Consider the following 19,504-nt stretch of genomic DNA (forward strand, 5'->3'; position numbering starts at 1 on the left):
TATATACATAATACCTTTTTTTTTCGCGTAAACGTGTCATTGCGCATATCACCGAAAGACGTAAGTAGGCAATGTTGGCCACATGGACGACCAAGTGACCTCAACGCTTGTCGGTCGTAACCGCTTTCAGCCTGTTTGACCTCATATTTGCTTCAGTGCAACATATTGGATACGCGTAATTTGCGAAGATTTTACAGTGGATAACCTGGAACAATTCAATCGACTAGTTGGACTACTAATATGGACCTGAAATCGCATCGCTCGAAATCTCCGACCCGATTTGGCGTGCTGTCCGAGAACCTACATTGTCATTTTTAGCTCTAAACAACGGAAGACCTTAGGATTTGGGAGCGAAAACTCGTACAGGTTAATGAAGATTTCTTTGCTTCAAGTGGCACGAAAACTATATTGCTTCAGATGAGTGAAGCAAAATTGCAATCATATCAAAAAGGACGAATTTACTCGATTCACGTTGTCACGTTAGGAAATTACTCTTGATGTGTTTCTAGAACAGATTTTTAGTATAGAATAGCTCGTTTTGGTAAAGATGACAATTTGTTTTTTGACATTTTGGCTACACACCGTTAGTTATCATTACAGCAACCATTACAAAAAAAGTTGCCGTACTACCAAGGACCGGTACACAATTGAAAATGCCCTATAAATCAGCCAGTATTCGATCTTATCATCTCTAGTTGACAGTGTATTTCACTGTTTCAGGACCGCCAGATCTGACAAAGCTATCAAATATTTCATACAATGAAGGAAGTACTTTTCTGTGAGCGTAAGACAATATACCCTTCGTGTAAATTTTTAACCTTCGATAATAATTCGAGATGCTGTTTGTCAATATATTGCGCATGACCATTCTTCATGAGAGAGTAGTCATTCAGTCCAAATAAATCTTTGATTGAATATTGATTATTTTTCCAGCAAGCCAAACGTGAACTATATACGAAGTTAAAGCTTATTAAGTATTTTTCCTTTGCTTTTCTAATTTGAACAAATTAGAAACATTATGAAAAAAAAATTCTCTTTTTACTATTCTCATTGGTTTCTTAAAGAGATTTGTTTTGCCTATTTGGCCCCTACATAACTTAGTGTCTACTTATAAAAATACATCGTTATACTTAAGCGTACAAACTAAACGTATGTGGATGTCTAAATAGTTTAGAGTAAATCAGCTTGTTTTCTATGAGTGCTAGAGTTTTAGGAAGCAAACCTTATCTGGGAGCATCCATTTACTCGCGTAGAGAACCTGCACACTGGGAGCGCTACTCATGTAGCAACCGTGGTAACACAATTACGCTCAAGAACGCCAGCTAGGAAGACTTGTCTGTTCTGTTAAGTCAGTGATACCCATGGAATGAAGTAAATTTGATCCATCATCAGAATTTCCTTATAGCCATTTCCCACTTCATTTATATTGCCTAAAGTTTAAGTGGTAAGTCTAAAAGTTTCGTAAGTGATTCTGTCGTCTTCGTTCTATAAACGATAAGGTTAGACCAATTACGCAAAAAGCTGATGACATCATCGCGGAAGTTGAACAAGACAGTCACAATTAGACAATTACCATTAACCAGTTTTAGAAATTTTTAGAGAACTGGATACAAAAAAAAACCTAGTGTTTCGGTGTCACACAAAGTAGCGCGAAATAATTTACTCGACAGTATATCCATTTGCGAAACTTCATAAATGCGCAACGGAACTAAGCCGTTTTTATGATGATCGATTACACTTAATGAAAACTAGTTGTCACAGCAAACTTTTTTGTGGGCCTGAGAAGCATTGGTACTTTTATCGTAATAACATTGTAATATATCACCAATTCTTGTAGAAATTTTACGCATCTTTGAAGTGCTCTATCTGAAACTTAGATAAAGATATTCCAATTATTTTAGCCCATCCGCTATTGCCAAATCACACGGCGCCCTAGATACGTGATACTAACGCATCTAACTTATCCTTGTAACGATCCGACAAATAAGTAGCCTCATATCGAGCTATATACGTAAGGCGGGGTGCGTCGGTCAGAGTAGCCGTGCCTTAAAAATGGCATTCTTAAGTCATACTTCTTTGTGTTAAATAGTAGGCTTAATTGATCCAATTTATTTACTTACCTAGTACTGGCTAGCGTACACGTCTGTTAGGTCCTAGAATATCTCGTGATAACTTGGTATGTTACGTATTTGCCTGCTAATATTAGGGACACATTGTATGGGTTCGAGGTTCGTTTCCTGGTGCAAACCAGCCGTTTGATGGAATGACCAACGTCAGTACCGGAACTCGAAGCATAGAAAGGTCTTGGAATGTCATCGTTTAGGATTTGGCGCTTGTCGAGATTCAAGGAAACAAATATGGCAGTGCTTTTATTGCAAGATATATATTGTTATATCTTTTATATGAATGAACCTATTGTTCAAAAACGTAATACCAACTCTCGTGGCGCTCCTAGTTGCTGCATTTATTTGTTCATTCACAAAGATGCTGGTCGGCGGGCATTTGTTTGGCTAATCTATCTAGTTTAAAGCTATGGGAAAACTTTTTGACTCCCGATAAGCGGCCGTAACTAAATATTAAGTTATGTCATTATTCGAAACTATTTCTTCTACCAACAGCATATTCTAGCATATCTAACACATTTGCTCGGCAAGTGACGTTTTGCGCTATTTGCGGATGTTCTGTCTCTAGATACCGTGAACCATTAGAATTATTTTTTATACAGGAAGCCTACTCCGAACGCATAGATATCGCACAGATATTTGAATGCGTCTTCAATGATCTCCCTTGTATTCTTTTTTGCTTCACAATGAATGATACGGCTTGTCATATGCCAAAAGAACCAGTTTCGAAACAAGTTCCTAGGTGACTTTGGCTCGATTTGGTTATCGGACATATAGAAAAACTTCGCGTACTTGGAGGTCGACGGAAAACACTCTCATCGCTAGTTAACAATGCGTGGTATTGAACTGGACTTCTTCAAGTTACTTGTTATACTGCATCCATTGATGTGGAAATCTAAGTCCACTTGGCATGTGCTACGTCAAAGAAAACTGTGACTACTGGTGGTAAGTGACAATCGTTAATTACCACTAGTTTCAATAAAACAATGTAACAGACGACAGAATAACGCTGTGTTAATTAAGAGTGCCTTCTGTTTACTTATTACAATTATTGCCGTGGTCTTCTGCTACTGTCAGTTATCTACACAGCAACCTAAAACCCATACGTAATAACAGGTAAAACACAACATTTCGCAGGAAACAAAAGTCAGATAACCGTAGATAGAGCACTGAATCTATTTAGTTACACGGCTAGGAAAAAGAACCCCTAAACCTAAATTTCCCGAACATTAATGATGAAATTCAGATTGCAAATTCAGCATTATTTCCAAAAGCCCGGTGTACCTCACTACGCCAGCGGTATTTCGATTATGTAGTTAACGAACAAATACAAATAAAGCATAGAGAGTTTCTGAGCAATTTAGCAAAAAGCATGTTTTTTCGGTTAACTCGTTCAAAATTTTAATGAATTGAAGAATTTTCACTGTTCTCCTAAACGTCATTGCTGGACGAGTTGTCAATAACCTCAACTTGTAGAGAAATATTTGAGTTAATTGATGTTCCTGTGTGGATTTACCACGATTGTTCCTCGAATCCTTGATTATTTTCCCTTTTTCCTTGATGGCTTTTCCAACGACTTCAGTTGGGTACTTCGACCGCTGAATTATACCCTAAGCTTGTCGGATTTAACATGACAAGGTGAACCTTTGAAAAAATGTGGTGCCGAAGTTCCCTCTTTACTGTAGGGTGCACAATTATTGTCATCGATCACGCAATCATTTTTATTATTTCTATTTGTGTTACTAATAAATAGCTATAGCCTGCCAAGCATTTAGGTTTTGCTCCCACAACGCTAGCTTATTTTTCGTAGCCACCCACAGAAACTGATCAGAATCAATTTGCGCTAAGCAGATTAGCACTAACTCTGTATCGCTATTTCTGTAGGATTGGAGCTATCTAATGGGGTGTATGTGTGATCCAAACGTCGATGTCGTAGCTTGTGGAGCATTTTTTTTTCGTACCCTATTATCGTACTGAGAAAAAAAATCACGAGAATGTAGGTTTTTCAAGAAGTTCGTAGTAAACGTAAACTCAATGATTCTTTATTGTTGCGTAGAGAAAACGGACATACCACTATGTTGACAACGTCTTCTTTTCAGTATCTCACATATTATATGTTTTTTTTTATGATTTTCAGCGCAAGCGACAATATGTGAAATGGTGCGCTATATGAATGTAACAAGCGTTGTTAATACCAAGTACCTGTTTTCGTCTTAGTATATTAGAAAATTCTTTCAAATAAACAGAAAACACGTTACGACAGAAATTCCATTTAATGAACTTTCTCTTTTTAAATTCAATTTAAGTGCAACATGAGCGCAAGGTGGCCGACGTTGCGATCGCTAATTCTTAACTGAATCTTCCGATAATTACTTGTTACTAAATTAATCATGATGAATCCTTCAACGGTCAATCATGACGCTTTTCAACATTAAGGCCTTACCATCGTTTTAAATCATAGGCACAGCATTCACGTTCATTAACAGTTCCTAAACCAAAGATTTTTGTATGTAGCTCTTTTCATGCCCCTAAGGATTATTGGCATTTAAGTAAAGAAAATTGTATTTTTTAGTTGTAATTTGTAATGTAGAAATTGTATTATTCACATGTACATTCTGGCTAAATCAAGAGAAACTAAACTCACGGAATGCACCCTGCTCTGATAACGAACGACAAGCGAGAATACATACGAGCAACGTTAGGTAAGCTCGTCAATTCGCTGCAGTGTCATCATAAAATAAAGAATCCTCTTGAGTTATTGTCTCTTTTACTAAATTAATTTCACACAGGCTGCTAGAAACGCTGCTGCCTGATTTTCAGTCGCCTTTAATTGGTAATAAACATGCTTCAACAGGTAAAGCATGACGGCAAATGCAAAACAACCATTTATATGCGTTACAGATAGGGCAAATGTGCAACTCCTTTTTATTTTTTTGCGGCGATCTCTATGTAATACACAGGCATGAGTGCGTTCATGAAAGCGCCACTTTACTATCGACCCTGCAGGAAAGCGTCGAAGCTGTCTCGTTTCGCGCCGCCTTGCTAAAGACCACCCGGTGCTCATCCTCTGAAAGATCTGTTTTTACGTTCCTCAGGAGACCTCTATTTCTCAACAATGACAATGACAACGACAACAACAAAAACAACCATAACAAGCAAGTGCTCCTTGCTTAATTGCTCGGAAACAAAACGCAACATTTACTGAGGAGAGTGCTGTTAAATATATTTTGTAAAGTGAGCTGCTACGCCTATCCTTAGAACTTAGTAGAGAAAGCACGTTACCCGATTGTGAGTGGACCTTCAGTTCTTCTGGCTCAAACTGGATTGAAACTGCTTTTGACGTAAGGAAACTTGTTCACCTGTCACTAGCCTGGTCAAAGTACGGTATTTATCTTGGCGACTTTATGTTTTTCACATTTTTTCTATTGTTTTTCAACTATAGATTCTTGACTGATATCTGTTTGATGCATTGGTATAAATCATTTCTGGATCAATCCAAGCATTGGATGTATTCAATAGACCTCTTTATACTAAATCTTGCCTATGTACACATGTATTCTGTAGCGTGACGAATGCGCAGGCAGAACTCGAAAAAACCCTTGCTAGTAATTTTCTTAAAAATGACATAGAAAAATGGTATATGAATTTTCGAAAAACCATTAACATCTGCCTGCGACAAAACACACAATTCACATCCATAGATGACATGCTACTGGAATAGCTTTGCTGGAGAATACGCAAAATTGTAACAAACCGCTTTAAAATATCTTCGTACTTTTGCATACGGGCTGGCGTAAAAATAGTATATATTGTGTTCCAGAAGTGTGCTCCGCTTCCTTATAATAGAGTTTGAGCTAACTTTAAAATGCGTATCTCGAAGAGAACAAAACAAGTTTTAAAGCGTTTATGTTGCCTACAGAGTAGATTAAACGGAGAATTATTCAACGGCGAGGCTTGGTTAGATGGAGAAAGGGGACGCGTTTGAATGAAAATTGAACCAAGTACTCTGTTTAATTGCTGGAACGTACAGAGAAGCAAAGAAGGAGAAGAGACAACATAGTGAGATGATGGGTGGATGTAAGGAGGTTAATGGTTTAGGTGCGAAGGCAAAAGAATGATGTACGTTGACGGGAGGTAAAAAAGGAAAAAAGGAAAGAAAAAAGGGATGCGATAACAGATAGTGGACCTCTCTGTACAAAATATAGCGAGGATTTGTATAGATGTATATGTACATACGAGATGGGGCGTGTTATATATATATATATATAAAATAATTGTTCATTCGCAAGTATATTGGAAGGAAAAGGGCTTTGTAGAAAAGCGTAAGAAAACAAAGCGGTAGTAGACACAACACGTGTCAACTGGTGTGATCAGATGATTCCAAAATGCGAAAGATCTCTATAGCTTAGAATGAAATGTTTTTCTCTGTTCATCAGTGGGTAATCTCAAAGGCAGGCTGACCAACAGATCTCTTACTTTCACGTCGTAAACGCTCTTTCCTATGAAACTTTAGCTATAATTGCTTTCGATAGGTCTTTTTAAGCCTGCTAAATAGCCAAGAAGGGATCGAAATGGTTACCTGTGTTATAAATGATGGTTCGTCTTAGTAAAGAAAGCATTTATAGTTACGCATTTATTAACTGTAATTAACATGCTAAAGAATCATGTTGTCAACATGGTGAGATATAGCAAAAAATCGGAAATAGATGAAATCATTAGATTTTTTCACAAAAAATCTGGAAAACCTAAGAAATAATTCCCTTGAATTTAAGAATTGTTGAAATTTCAGCACAGATTACAGGGTTGTTTGAGCAGTCAATATTGAAAAAATGACCTAAAGTAAAAAGATAATGAAACAATCCTGGCAGTCGACAATCTGAACGCACACTTCCAGTTGTAGTTAAATTGGTTTCTAGTAATACTATTTAACATCTTCTGACGCAACTATTTTTCTTCTAGGACAATGCTAAAAAGCACTCCATTAGACATTTTAAGGTGACTTAAATAAAGTTGTACCTTTTCGTCCCCAAAAGTTAATGTTTTTCGACTAATGTTATAGTGTGCGTGGCCGATGTTATTCCATTACAATTATTTAGAAATGTGCTTGAAGAACCTCTTATTTAAATAGCCCTTTTTATGATTAAATAAAAACAATAATCGAGTAATAAAAATGTTTACTCATTTTATACATATCAAGATGTTTTGTTAGTAAAAAAATCTCTTTTTTTAAGTGAATGTAGGTTCGAAACCTACCTTGTTCAATTAAAATTTTAATTTCAAGCAAAAATAATAAAACTGTTTAAGTTGATAGTTTCCGACTAATGCATCGTGTGCCTAAAAAGCAGTCCAAAAAAAGTTGGCTAAGTCCTGTTGGACTTAGCTCAAGGTTTTTTGATTTAAACTTTAATTTTAATTTAAAAAATCTAAGAATCCACCTTGGAATATTCTTCTTATACTAAATAACTAAGCTGTAATGATTTACACTATGTACTGAGAAAATCTTAGAAAACATAAAAAATTGTATAAACTTTGCAAGATTTCAAAATGCGTAAATATTTTTTAGTTCCTTTAATCTAACAGCTATTAAGAATGTACCGCGGATTCAGAATGAACCACCATAGTCTACCTGATTTATATACGAATAATAACGAACAAATTCATTTGGGCACTTATTTTCTCAACGTAAAATGTATTCTGTATGAAAGTATTTTCACTTTATCTTTTTTTGCCTCGAAACATTCCTAGTGATGAATCGAGCCTTAAGGAGTGTGTTGTAATATGCTTTTGACCTACCTTCAACCTGCAATGCCTTAAAACCTCCGGCTCTATCGTCCCCTTTTAACTACTACGAAAGCCAGAAGATGCGCGCGCCCTACTTGGTAGCCGTAAAACCTTTTCTTTCAAGACAATCTCCACAGAATTTTTTTGTACCGATGCCCGGAATGAAACACGTTATTTATTGCAAAATTTAGTTTAACATACCAGCCTTAAAATAGTGTTGTTCTTCGTTTTTGCTTTAAGCGTCGTCACTATTATCATTAGATTGGTAATAAGCAATAAAAAGTAAAAACGTCGTAACATTGAATATATACGAAGGACCTAATAGAGTACTTGAAAGCGAAAAAATATTATTGTTCCTTATTACTACGTTAAATAAAAATATAAGGATCAAAGAGACAAAGAAATGGTCACGAAGTTCCAGAATGGTCTCGAACAAAAGTTAGTGAGGCGAATCAGTCAATGATAATCATTACTGTTAATTAAAATATAGTCAAAAAGACACACAGTAAAAACAAGACCCTGTATAAGATATCCTGACGAAGATAAAGGTTGTAAAATGTGACATAGCATAGTCTCCCAGGAAACGTACAGTTACAATCCTATGTTGCTAGTAGGCAAAAATTAAGGATAATTTTTAGCGGTAAGCTGGAAGAACCCACAATTAAAACGATCAGAAACGAATGACTTGTGATCCATGAATAGCTGCTTGTTATAAAGAGTTGTATAAAAAATTTTCTAATCGAGAGACCTAAAAACCATAGGTTAATCTTGTGTAAACGAAGATAGAATTTACAATGTTGGTACACTCGTAGTGTACCAACATTGTAATTTTGTTTATAAAAAATTGGTAAATAAAAAACTTGCCAACGTTAAAAGCATTTTGTCTTTACTAGAAGATAATGGGTGAAGAGCACAGGAGAGCGATAAATGTAAAACCTTAAAAATCACTATAAGGAAAAAGTGCAGGAATGCATGACCAAACGCGAGGTTGCATAATGAATTGCAAAGTAATAAGCTGCATCTAAGTAAAACTTGACATGTCTCGCCTTCCACATAACACAAAAATATCGTGTGGAAGGCGAGACAAAATGTCGGCGAAAGTAGCAGCCTATCTTGTATGAATGGCCGGTATCATTCCGGCCGGAAATTCTTTGGTCCATAATACCCTAAACTACTTGAATTAAAAATAAGTAAATAACCGTAACTGCAGTGGTCTTACTTAATATTACTATGATTCAAAATACGACCATGTCTTCGGTGAGACAATATTGCCTGTTGTAACATGTTCTAGTGAGATGTGATATACCGAAGCATTAATGATTATCACCATTACTTTTGCAGATGCCTCAGAAATCGGCAAGTGGTGCAGTCAAGCAGGTTGGCGGCCGTAAGGTTGCATTTAGCGGCAAAAAAAAGAAAGATCAACTAAAAGTAAATAGCTTTGCTTTTAGAAACAAATTATTTTATTTACAACCTAAGTTTAGTTTGCTGAGTGCACTAATCACTACAGTTAAAGGTTAAAATCAAAATTTACTGCGGAAAATTTTGTAGAAATACAACTATTTGCAACGTACATACCTAAACAAACGCATAAACTAAAACAAACTTTATTGCCTGATTTTTCTAAATTAAAATGTTCATTAGTTTCATTATTATAAGAGCTATCTGATTACCATTTGGAAATAATTCTGAGGTTTACGATTTTAAGTAGTTGCAAAAGAACGTAACTGACAAGATGATGCGTGTTTTTTGCTGCAGATGAAACGACAAAAGAAGGCAGGGATCCAAATGGGTCCAGCAGGGGACGATGCATCTGAAGGTGAACGCGAGCTGGGAGATCGCGTACTCCGGGTTAACGATATGGGAAACCCCACTGGAAGGAACACAAGGTCGAAACATAATGAAACAAACACATGAAGTGACTGGACATAAGATACATAATCCATTCTATTTTATTGACCAAAAGCGCGAAGACCAACCTAAAAGAATTACTATATAATTCGTAGCATCTCTTCACCAACAGATAGTTTTTAATAGGCAGGTTAGCGGATCCCGTAAAATTTCTGGTTATATAGTATAATTCAGATTTCATTACAAATGGTGCGTGTCCATATAGAGCGATTTTGGTCAACTGAGTTATTTGAAGTCAAATCTTTTGAGTCATTAAGAAAAACCAACTGGACAAATCTGTTGATTTGCAGGTATGCGTTGATTTTTCAGCAGCAGACCAAAGAAGAAATGGACGAGATCAAGAAAAGGGTCCGGAGGCCATTCAAGTTCCTTGGAGAGGTATACATGCTATTGTACATGAACTACTTAAAGTGACCTGTGATGACGATTGGCCTCGTATTGGCGATTTTCGCATTATCTTAGCAGATTTTCTTGAATGGGAAAATATGTGAATCTAAAAGTCCAAGTAGAACTATATAAACTTAAAATCCCAAATATATTATAGCTCATATGCAATTCTTTCTGCGTAATGTAAGAGTGTTAGCAGGCTTATAATTTAAAAAAATAGAGGTAGAAATTAGTGTGTAAATTATATATACCAACTGTGGTTGCGCGCCAACACGCCGTCACCTTAAAAACCAATATGAATATTTTTGTAGTATTTAAGCATTGTCTTCAAAATATTCCATGTGCCCTTCTTGTTATTTCGTGAAAATTTAGTAGTACATTCAAAGTAATTCTAGTACGACGGCAAATTGGCCGTATGGCAGCAAACCAGTAATGCTGATCTTATGAATTGTTTCCGATGATACAAAAATGTCGTTCAGGAGGCATTGTACCTCGTTCGTGATACAGATCCGCTGGGGATGCCACGGCGTCCTGTGTGGGAGCATGGTTGGTCAAAAGAAAAATTGGACGCCCACGAGAACAAATATTTCAGAGAATTCACACGCAAGGTGATTTTTTTTTAAATTTAAACATGTTATGTGATCTCTATGTCTTATACGATGTCTTTGATTTTTCAAGGATAAGGCCAATTGCACAGGATAAAGGAATTAATATAGAATATTTAGCCTTAGCAATTTGAGACGAATTACGATATTTATGTATTGTTTACCATATTTCGCACGCAGATTTCCTCAGAAAAGTGTGATAGAAAATGTTCCATAACTGCGGTTTGCCTTGCGGTATGTTTCCGCGCTTGCGTTTGTGTGAGATTTTATAGTTGATGCAAACACAACCATCTTTGTCCTATTTCGAGCTCAATCTGGAGACGTGGCGTCAGCTCTGGAGAGTCATAGAAATGTCGGATGTTCTCTTGCTTATTGCCGATGTGAGGTAATTTGTGTTTCGACGTGTTTTTTAGTTCTCAATAATAATAACAGCAGGGTAACACTACCATGAAAGGCAGCTGGCCCAATTTAAGAAGCCGTTACTAATTTTACTAGTCATCCGACGTAAAAGACCTTTGTAGTACTAATGCTTCATTAAATTATCCTAACACCATTTTCAGACCTCTTACCCGTGCATACTTTTTACTTCAGAGTGAAACACGGCCTATTGACGACAACTCTTGTTTTGATTCAATCCGTCTTACCGCCTTTCAGATACCCCTTGATACACATTCCTCTATCGCTTCTTGAGTATATTGGAGACCTCGGCAAGCGTGTTATTATAGTACTAAATAAGGTAAGATTTCTCATCTTCTTAGACGTAAATTGTGAGTTGTTTTTAACATGCCTTTGATAAATACTTAATGTGTGTACTAAAAGTTCATAATCATCTTTTGCTATAGGACCGAAAAAAGGGCAATTGAATCAATCGACATTTAATCGCATTTGGATGTAATCTATATATTTCAGTCATTCTTATTATTGCATACGTTGTCGTATCGGTGAAACACGGTAAGCACGGATTAGGATATTTGAACACCTATTGCTACTAATTACAATAGTTACAAATACATACGTATTCAGCGATATAACAGTTAATACAGCTACAGGTGTCTGACCACACGACATATGAAATCGCTTTTAGTTCTATTTGGGCGGGCATGTAAATGCAGATTCATCCATAACCTTTTTTTTATCGCAAATTGTTTATTTAATCCCGAAGTTTGACATTTATGCTCTTATTTTTAAATTCAAATACCACTTTTATAGTGATCTGTAAGTCTAAATTTTTTAGCACATAGATAACTAATGTGCTTGAAATATTGATATGTTCTTTAGGCTAAGACGTCGTGATACAGCCCTGGTACAATAAATACCTATAGGAAAAATCTTAATTTTGAACAACCGCATAGCTCTTTTGCTTGTCTTATCAGTCCGAGAGTAGGCTATGATAAAATTTACATATATTTTGCTTCGAACGACACCCGGTGCCGTTCATGAGGGATGCTTGTATTTTCTTCTCGGCCGTCTTGTCAGGGATTGCGTTTATTTTCAAGGCGTTTACTTACACTCATTCGATTCTCTTGAAATTTATTCTGTTCCCGTGCGTGCCTGCAATTCGTCCATTTTTTTTTGGAGCTATAGAGCAGCCGTTTGAATGCATAAAGGCATGTTTAGACATTTTAGTTCTTGTAGCAACTTGTTCACATAAATAAATATTAAGCAGGACATCAAGCCCCCTGTATATTGTATTTCGCTTGCCTGTCATGCAGATGATCGTGTAGTCATTCGATGGGCTATTTCGACGACGTTTTTTTGCATATGTCCTTGATAAGCCTGAGTGTGCTTCTTCGAAGCTTAGAACGTAAAAATATTCCGATCAGTTTTTCTTTTTAATGTCAACAAATACTGCACATTATAGGTTTCTGTTTGCTATTGTTATAGACCAAATACATTAGACCTGGTAGCGTACCTTCGCATTTTTATTGATAAGACAGAGTGATAATTTTTTTAATAAGTTATTTGTGATGATAAACCATTATGTAACTCTTGCGCAGGTTATTTTACATGCACAATTATACCCTACATTCTGATTACTTTCAAGAGGCTCCTTTTTAGCGCTTTTCAAAGCAAAACATAATATCAATTACAAATTGGTATTCCGTAGGTGGATTTAGTTGATCCTGAACTTGCAGCCTCGTGGATTACATTTCTCGAAAAAGAGCACTCCGGAGTCAAGGTTATACCCTTTGCTAGTTACGCGGGATGCAAGGCCGTCGGTGAGTAAGCGATATATCTAGTCGCGCTGAACGAATTCGGATGATCTAATAAATACTTGAGCAAAGCTTTTTACATTACCAAAGTTGCAACAAGTGTCTGTGATTACATTGATACACCAGCATGAACACCTGCAAAACACCGATGAATTCCCACTGAATGTGGCCATAACCACTGTAGCGCTGTCTAACTGGATGTAGTTCTCATTTAGGCAAACATGGGCGTGGCAAAATGCGAACCCCACTACACTCTTGTTTAGCACTCTTGGATGCCGTCAAGAGTGTACTCGGAAGTGAAGCTGCCAAGGTAATATTTTCTGCATCGCTTACGTTTCATTAGGCTAGTCGAGATTTTGCTCCTCCGCCAACAAGTTGTCTTCAGCTTTCAAAGGAATTGCCTTTCGTTCCAACTGAGCAAATAGAAAATAAGAGCCAATCTGGCTTTCAACTTCTCAAACTAGTCCTTTGGTGTACTCAATAAATTAATCATTTTAATGTTGAGATGAGATAATGACACTTTAATAAAACAGTTTCAAGCATTTTAAAAACATTTTTTCACTTATATTAAATTTAGCCGTATAGAAAGCGTATTAGTCAATCTGGTTTAAATCTCATGCAAATTTGATTTTCTTTAGATCGACTTATCGTCGTGGGAGAATAAGATTCGTGAAGATTGTGAGTTACATGGAAGTCAGGTTGACCATGATTCCGAACTCGAGGTAAGTCGTTAAACTGTTTTGTTAGGTTACTTATATGCATAGTATATTAACCAATAATTGCACAAGCAAGGCTTGGGTCCTTTTTGTTCGACGCGCTCTTTTCATGTTTCGTGTCACGTAACAAAGAAGCATCTGTGGTCATTATTGGTAGTTACCGAGTTATGCCATATTCTATGTAAAAAACGTGGAATGCCTTAGAAAAATGGAAAAGAAAGGTGTGTGAGGACAATCTTCTGCGACACTTAAATGATCTCAAAACGTGACAAGTAGCTTGAGTTAAAATTCGTCTTTGTAATTTCTGTAAATTTCGATGATTTTTTTTTGTTAATGTATCTTGCCAGGTGGGAGAGGTGATCGAACAGGACGACGTCGTACTATCGAGTCGTTTTCAGGAGGGACTGTTTCTGACTCTTGGCATGCTTGGGCATCCTAACGTCGGAAAGAGCTCTCTTCTTAACGCCCTAATGGGCAAAAAGGTAACGTCGGCTTACAAATATAAAAGCAATTATCCAGGTCTAAAGATGTTGTTCAGCGCCATGTGAAAGGTATTACTACATTGTTTTTGCGTGGCAGAGTAATCGGATTCCGAGAAGGAACAGAAGTGTTCCAGTTTTACGAATCGATCTATAATCTATAATAAATTATACCTACTGTTCTAATAAATAGAGTGAACAAAATATATACAGCACAACCCGCTTTTAATGTATGATAGCGATTCGTACTACAGATATACTACAAATCCTCGATTTTAAACAAAACAAAAGTTTTAGTTCTCCTAGTTATTGAGTTTTTCTTCTGCTACTCGATTCGCTTTTTTTGTATGTTTAATAAAATTTGCTAATAGGTCAATATTTTTGCAGGTTGTGTCAGTTTCTCGGACACCTGGTCACACGAAGCATTTTCAAACCATCTTTCTCACAAAACAGCTTCGCCTTTGCGATTGTCCGGGACTTGTTTTTCCAACGAAACATCCACGAGAGTTGCAGGTACGTTCATTTCAGTTTACAAGGCTGCCCCAAGATAGTTATCGGTAAAACTGAAAGGTAATCTATATTATCGATTCTAGATAGCCGCCAACCTTCTGCTCAGAGGTCTATGGAAGCTACTCATGAAAGCGATCTTTATTTACTACCAAAATAATAACACCTAAGCTGATGCTAGTGTTTTGGAATACCGTTCCTTAACCTGTTTTATGTTTGTTTACGTATCGTGCGTCCAGGTAGTTTCTGGCAGCTTCCCGATTGCCCAGCTTCGGACACCTTTGGCAGCAGTCGAATATGTTGCGCAAAGGATCCATGTGGAGCGGATTCTCAGGTTAGTATTATTGAAACAACAGTGTGATTAATGTAACATAGGGAGTCCTATACTATCCTTTTCCAGGATTTAGCTGTTTAGTTCAAGTACTAATTAACAAATATACTCCAAGCAAACATTTTGATAAGAATGTTGCAGTAGACAAGCTAGACAAGCGACATTTGTTTTTGCCACAGTCGTTTTTTTGAAGACAAATTTAACTAGGCTGTTTTCTCTCTATAAATCTTCTCTATAAAGAGGTCGCTACGCTAAGCTAACTATATATGTCAATTTTCTGCATATATTGATTCAGTCGCAGGATTATATTGGATACTTCGTAAATACCAGAATACTATAATTTTATTAGTGTAGAATGTTAGAACTTACGAAATATAAAAAACAAATTTATCTTTCGTTTCAAACAGATTACCAAAGGTGGATACCGATGAGTCGGGTTGGTCTGCGTTCGAGATTGCCGAATCATGGGCGGAAAAGAGAGGTTTTATAACGGCTAGGACAGGCCGGCCTGATGTCAACAGGTGCGATAGTAATTTTAGGCTGTGCATATTTGTGTTCAACCACATTTTCTGAAAACCAAAATGCCTATCCCGATCGAAGGTTTAAACTCATGTAATTTTTCGAATACCAACATTATGTATGTGAATCGAACTACATATTCTAGTAGTATTTTAGACACATACATTTCTGTGTATGAACCTAGACTTTTAGATAAAAAATGTTTTTAATCGTAATTTTAGAAAGCTTAATATTCATATAATTCATGTGTTTCAATATTATCTTACAGGGCTGCGCATCATTTATTGAGGATGGTGCTGGACGGCCGAACCCTCTGTGTAGCTTTTAGGCCCCCTAAAGAGGAACACGATCAACAGCCTGATAAAAAGCTTATTAATAAAATCTTAGAGGTATGTTTCATCCCATGAATCATAGACAACTAAACGGGCCATCCTTGCTCGTTTTAGCTCACGATCAGTTTCTTTTGACACCAACATTTTTTTTTAAAGTATGCGCTTGATACGGTCAGGCGTATGTCTGCACTTAGCATAAAACTGTGGGCTCCCATACCAATAGATCAACTTGTTTAAAAGCAGTATACACTCATACTCATCAATGACTTATAGGATGCATTTAACGCTTGTAAATGCAAATTTAGATTCGAGGCGTGAAGCGCGAGGCGTTGTCGGACGTCGATGAAAACGACGAGTCTGATGTAGATTCGGTAGATTCTGAAGGAGGGGACGGAACCGCTGATGAGGAGAGTGGCGATAATACAGGAGATAATATCAGCTGTAAAAAAGGTAGTAACATTGTTTAGTAGTAACATAGTGTTTAGTACAGAAGATTAGTGTAGTGTTTAATCGTGTATCACTTTATTACATTGAGATGTAATAAAGTTACAGATTAAGTTAAAGGTTACAGATTACTGACACAATGTTAGACATTCCGCTGACGATGCCAATGATGTTCTTCCCACTATTTTAACTGGACTTTGTGCCGTTTCAGGTGAAGCCTCAGGTGCAGAGAAGAAAATCATGAACAGATTTGCGGCTCTTGTTGCTGACGACGACGATGATGATAACGATGAATGAGGATAATGCTCCGAAAGACTAAAAAAAAACTGTAAAAATAAGAATAACTATGGCTAAAGAAGATGCAAAATAGAATTTACATAAACAAAGTGCCTCTTCCCATATTATCGCAGCACCCGAATGTGGGAATGGTCAAAAGTCAAGAATATACACCAAGATTTAAAAAAAAACAACTGTTCTCAAATTATTTTTCGTTTATAAATAATTTGTCCCTCGAAAGCATCTTTTTTTTTTTATCGTTTAAACGAGATGAGTATGTGAAGTTGTCCCTACTACCTTTCTCCAACTGATACATATACTTGAGCCATATTTGAGTCATAAAGAAGGTATCTGTGAATATAATGATGAGTAGAAACAATACTGAACCTGCAACATGTTTTCGCACTTATCCATGTGCATCCTAAAAACGCCGCCACAAGGTTCAATGGTAATGTTTTCGAATTCTACTAGTGTGTATTCGCTAGACGCGTAGTAATACGAATTTATCTTTACAAATGCCGGAGTTCTTCCGAAAGTGAATTCATTTAGGCAAACTTTAGAAAGGGTTCTATTTTCCAAATTAGGTATTTTTCCCTATCCATATTTAGAACACTTACTGCTGTGGACTCTTTGAAAGTTAAAGCTTTAAAAACCAAATAACTGTGAGGATAAATGAAGCGATTCGATAGCACTGCAGAAGATAATCGATCGTTGACGATACAGTTCGTTTTGTAAACTCGATTTTTATTAGATATTTGCTGTTTATTCACCTTGCAAGATATTACAGTAATAAGACTTGAGCTTACAAGGATGAAAAACAAATTGTTTGTGCTCTAATATATTTAAAACAACTATCATTTTCGATTATATATACCCCACTGTACCTAGAGGAAAGTCCTATATGCATTGCTCTAGTAAGGCTGAGAATATTTGCATATTTGAACACGATTAAGATGTTGTTCAACATATGTCTGCGGAGAGGTCTATGGACGGGGTATCATAATGTGAATGTTTTAAAGAAAGGATAATAGGTATGAAATTATAGCAATGACATGTTGACCTCAGATCTACCTTAATCAGAGCTGCCTTTACTGCTCTTTGAACATATTAACTACTACCTCTATTGCTATTCTCACTCCGGAAGCAAACGGAATCTATGGGTAGAAATACATTCTGATAAACACTTAAATAGATATTTCTTTTTGTGTGTCTTGTCCCTTAAAGTGTTGTGCTTAGAAATCTATTTCCGCGTGATCTCTCTTTGTAGTAATATCAGATGAGACGCTTTTTAAAGGAGCTGTAATGGGACGTAATTTCGTTTTTAAATGCGTTGCAATATGTGCCTTCCCCTTCCCCCCCCCCCCAAAAAAAAAACCCACAAAAAATGCGTTTAACACCGTGAACAGAAGGGACTCTTAAAGTCCATAAAAAACCACGATCAGTTAACGACGTCAAAGAGAATACAGGTAGGCACTTATCGGCCGTAACAGTGTGGGCTGTGCAAACCACAGCGGCGCACCCGTTGGAGACATTGTGAACACTGCTAACAGAACTCTCAGATCAAACGGTGCCATAAATAAAACATATATAGCTTGCTACTAATTAGCTGGGAGACTCATTTGACGTAAATAGTATTGACATTTATTTAATTTTGTACTATCAGGCTAAGTTCATAGTTGATTTTGAGCACCAAAAGAAATATAGTAGCTCTGTACTGTGCAACAGGTGTAGTAAATATATGGGGAAAGACAAACATCAAACAGGCCTACACTGGTAAAGGTTGCTAACTTCGTGCTTCTGCCTGTGCATTACGTTGACAATCCTTTCTTTCGGAAGATAGTAACTAATCAGACTCCTGGAAGTCGATTGCATCCGAGTTATCCAGTCATATGGAAATCGATTTAATTTTTTCACATAGAGTCCGTAAAGATTTACAATAAATTTTTTTTATTTATTATTGGAGTTTTAAATTGCAGCGATTTCTTTAATAATACCCAATCGACCTGTCGACTCCGTCAGATTAAACTCTGTGATGATCAGAAGGGCCGTAGGGTCACTGTTTTACAAGTAACAACTTGTATTATGGATAACCAATATTTTTTTGTGACTTATTGCCACTAATTATACGATAGAAGTAGGAGACGTCTAATGATTAATTACTTATCCTACCATAACTAACTTTCGACAGTACAAGTATTAAAAAATCTGGTCACATAATGATGATGCGCTCACAGGTGCTTCACGTATTGAGCAAAATACCAGAAGTCCTCTTGTTAATATAATTTTATTTTTATGATGTGCTCTAGTAACGAAAAGGAAAATGAAAAACGAAGTGCTGTATATTGAAGTACGAAATGTCAGCACATTACAAACGAATCAATAATATCTGTTTATACAACGCTAATCTCTTTGTTTCTTAACTGTTTCTATGTGAATCGCAAAAGCCGCCTCAACCAAAATAAAGTAACCATCAATAATCAAAAATATCTGTTATTTGTTTTCTTTTAAAATACTGATTTCGATATTACTTGAAAAAATATATGCTTGGGACCACTTTATATCACATCATAGTATCATACCAATTAATAGTATCTTCATAAATCTTTAGTAATAACAACTTGATTAAAAAAATTACATTAGATTTTTTCTCTTTCAAAAGTGGTGGCAATATAGGATAAGTTACATATCTGATACCCTATATACTTATATATCCGGTCGTAAATGTATACGACCAAGTGAAAGCGGAGCGAGCCTTAATGTTTCGTGGTAGCTATAGCTAAGGTTTCTGCTTCGACTAGCGACGGCTAAGTGCCATTATGAAAAGTGATTATATACCCGTTGTCAAGGGCTTGCGACGTTATCAGTGCCATCGCTGGTGTC

At 36.5% G+C, this 19,504-nt stretch overlaps 1 protein-coding gene and 1 long non-coding RNA gene across 4 annotated transcripts; both read left to right on the top strand.

Moving 5' to 3' along the window:
* The first annotated feature begins 2,456 nt into the window (after positions 1-2,456).
* On the top strand, positions 2,457-4,394 carry LOC111273026 (uncharacterized). The gene is made up of 2 exons (XR_002687834.2): positions 2,457-3,068; positions 4,261-4,394. It is a non-coding gene; the product is annotated as an uncharacterized LOC111273026 (long non-coding RNA).
* An 829-nt stretch (positions 4,395-5,223) lies between these two features.
* Ns4 (Nucleostemin 4) lies at positions 5,224-19,110 on the top strand. Of its 3 annotated transcripts, none has more exons than XM_022854725.2 (17): positions 5,224-5,507; positions 9,246-9,335; positions 9,663-9,793; positions 10,106-10,193; positions 10,682-10,810; positions 11,080-11,192; positions 11,462-11,543; positions 12,915-13,026; positions 13,236-13,330; positions 13,659-13,742; positions 14,084-14,218; positions 14,603-14,728; positions 14,962-15,056; positions 15,461-15,574; positions 15,841-15,961; positions 16,210-16,354; positions 16,560-19,110. In XM_022854725.2, exons 2-17 carry the CDS (start codon positions 9,246-9,248, stop codon positions 16,643-16,645), a joined length of 1,746 nt encoding a protein of 581 aa, XP_022710460.1. In that variant the 5' UTR covers positions 5,224-5,507; the 3' UTR covers positions 16,646-19,110. The 3 variants fall into 3 exon arrangements, with proteins under 3 accessions (XP_022710460.1, XP_022710461.1, XP_022710458.1); XM_022854726.2 differs by having other exon boundaries at positions 5,224-5,502; XM_022854723.2 differs by having other exon boundaries at positions 5,224-5,464.
* The last annotated feature ends 394 nt before the right edge of the window (positions 19,111-19,504 follow it).

This window comes from Varroa jacobsoni, unplaced genomic scaffold (genome assembly GCF_002532875.2).
Source record: "Varroa jacobsoni isolate VJ856 unplaced genomic scaffold, vjacob_1.0 contig04318, whole genome shotgun sequence".
Taxonomy (NCBI): Eukaryota; Metazoa; Arthropoda; class Arachnida; order Mesostigmata; family Varroidae; genus Varroa; species Varroa jacobsoni.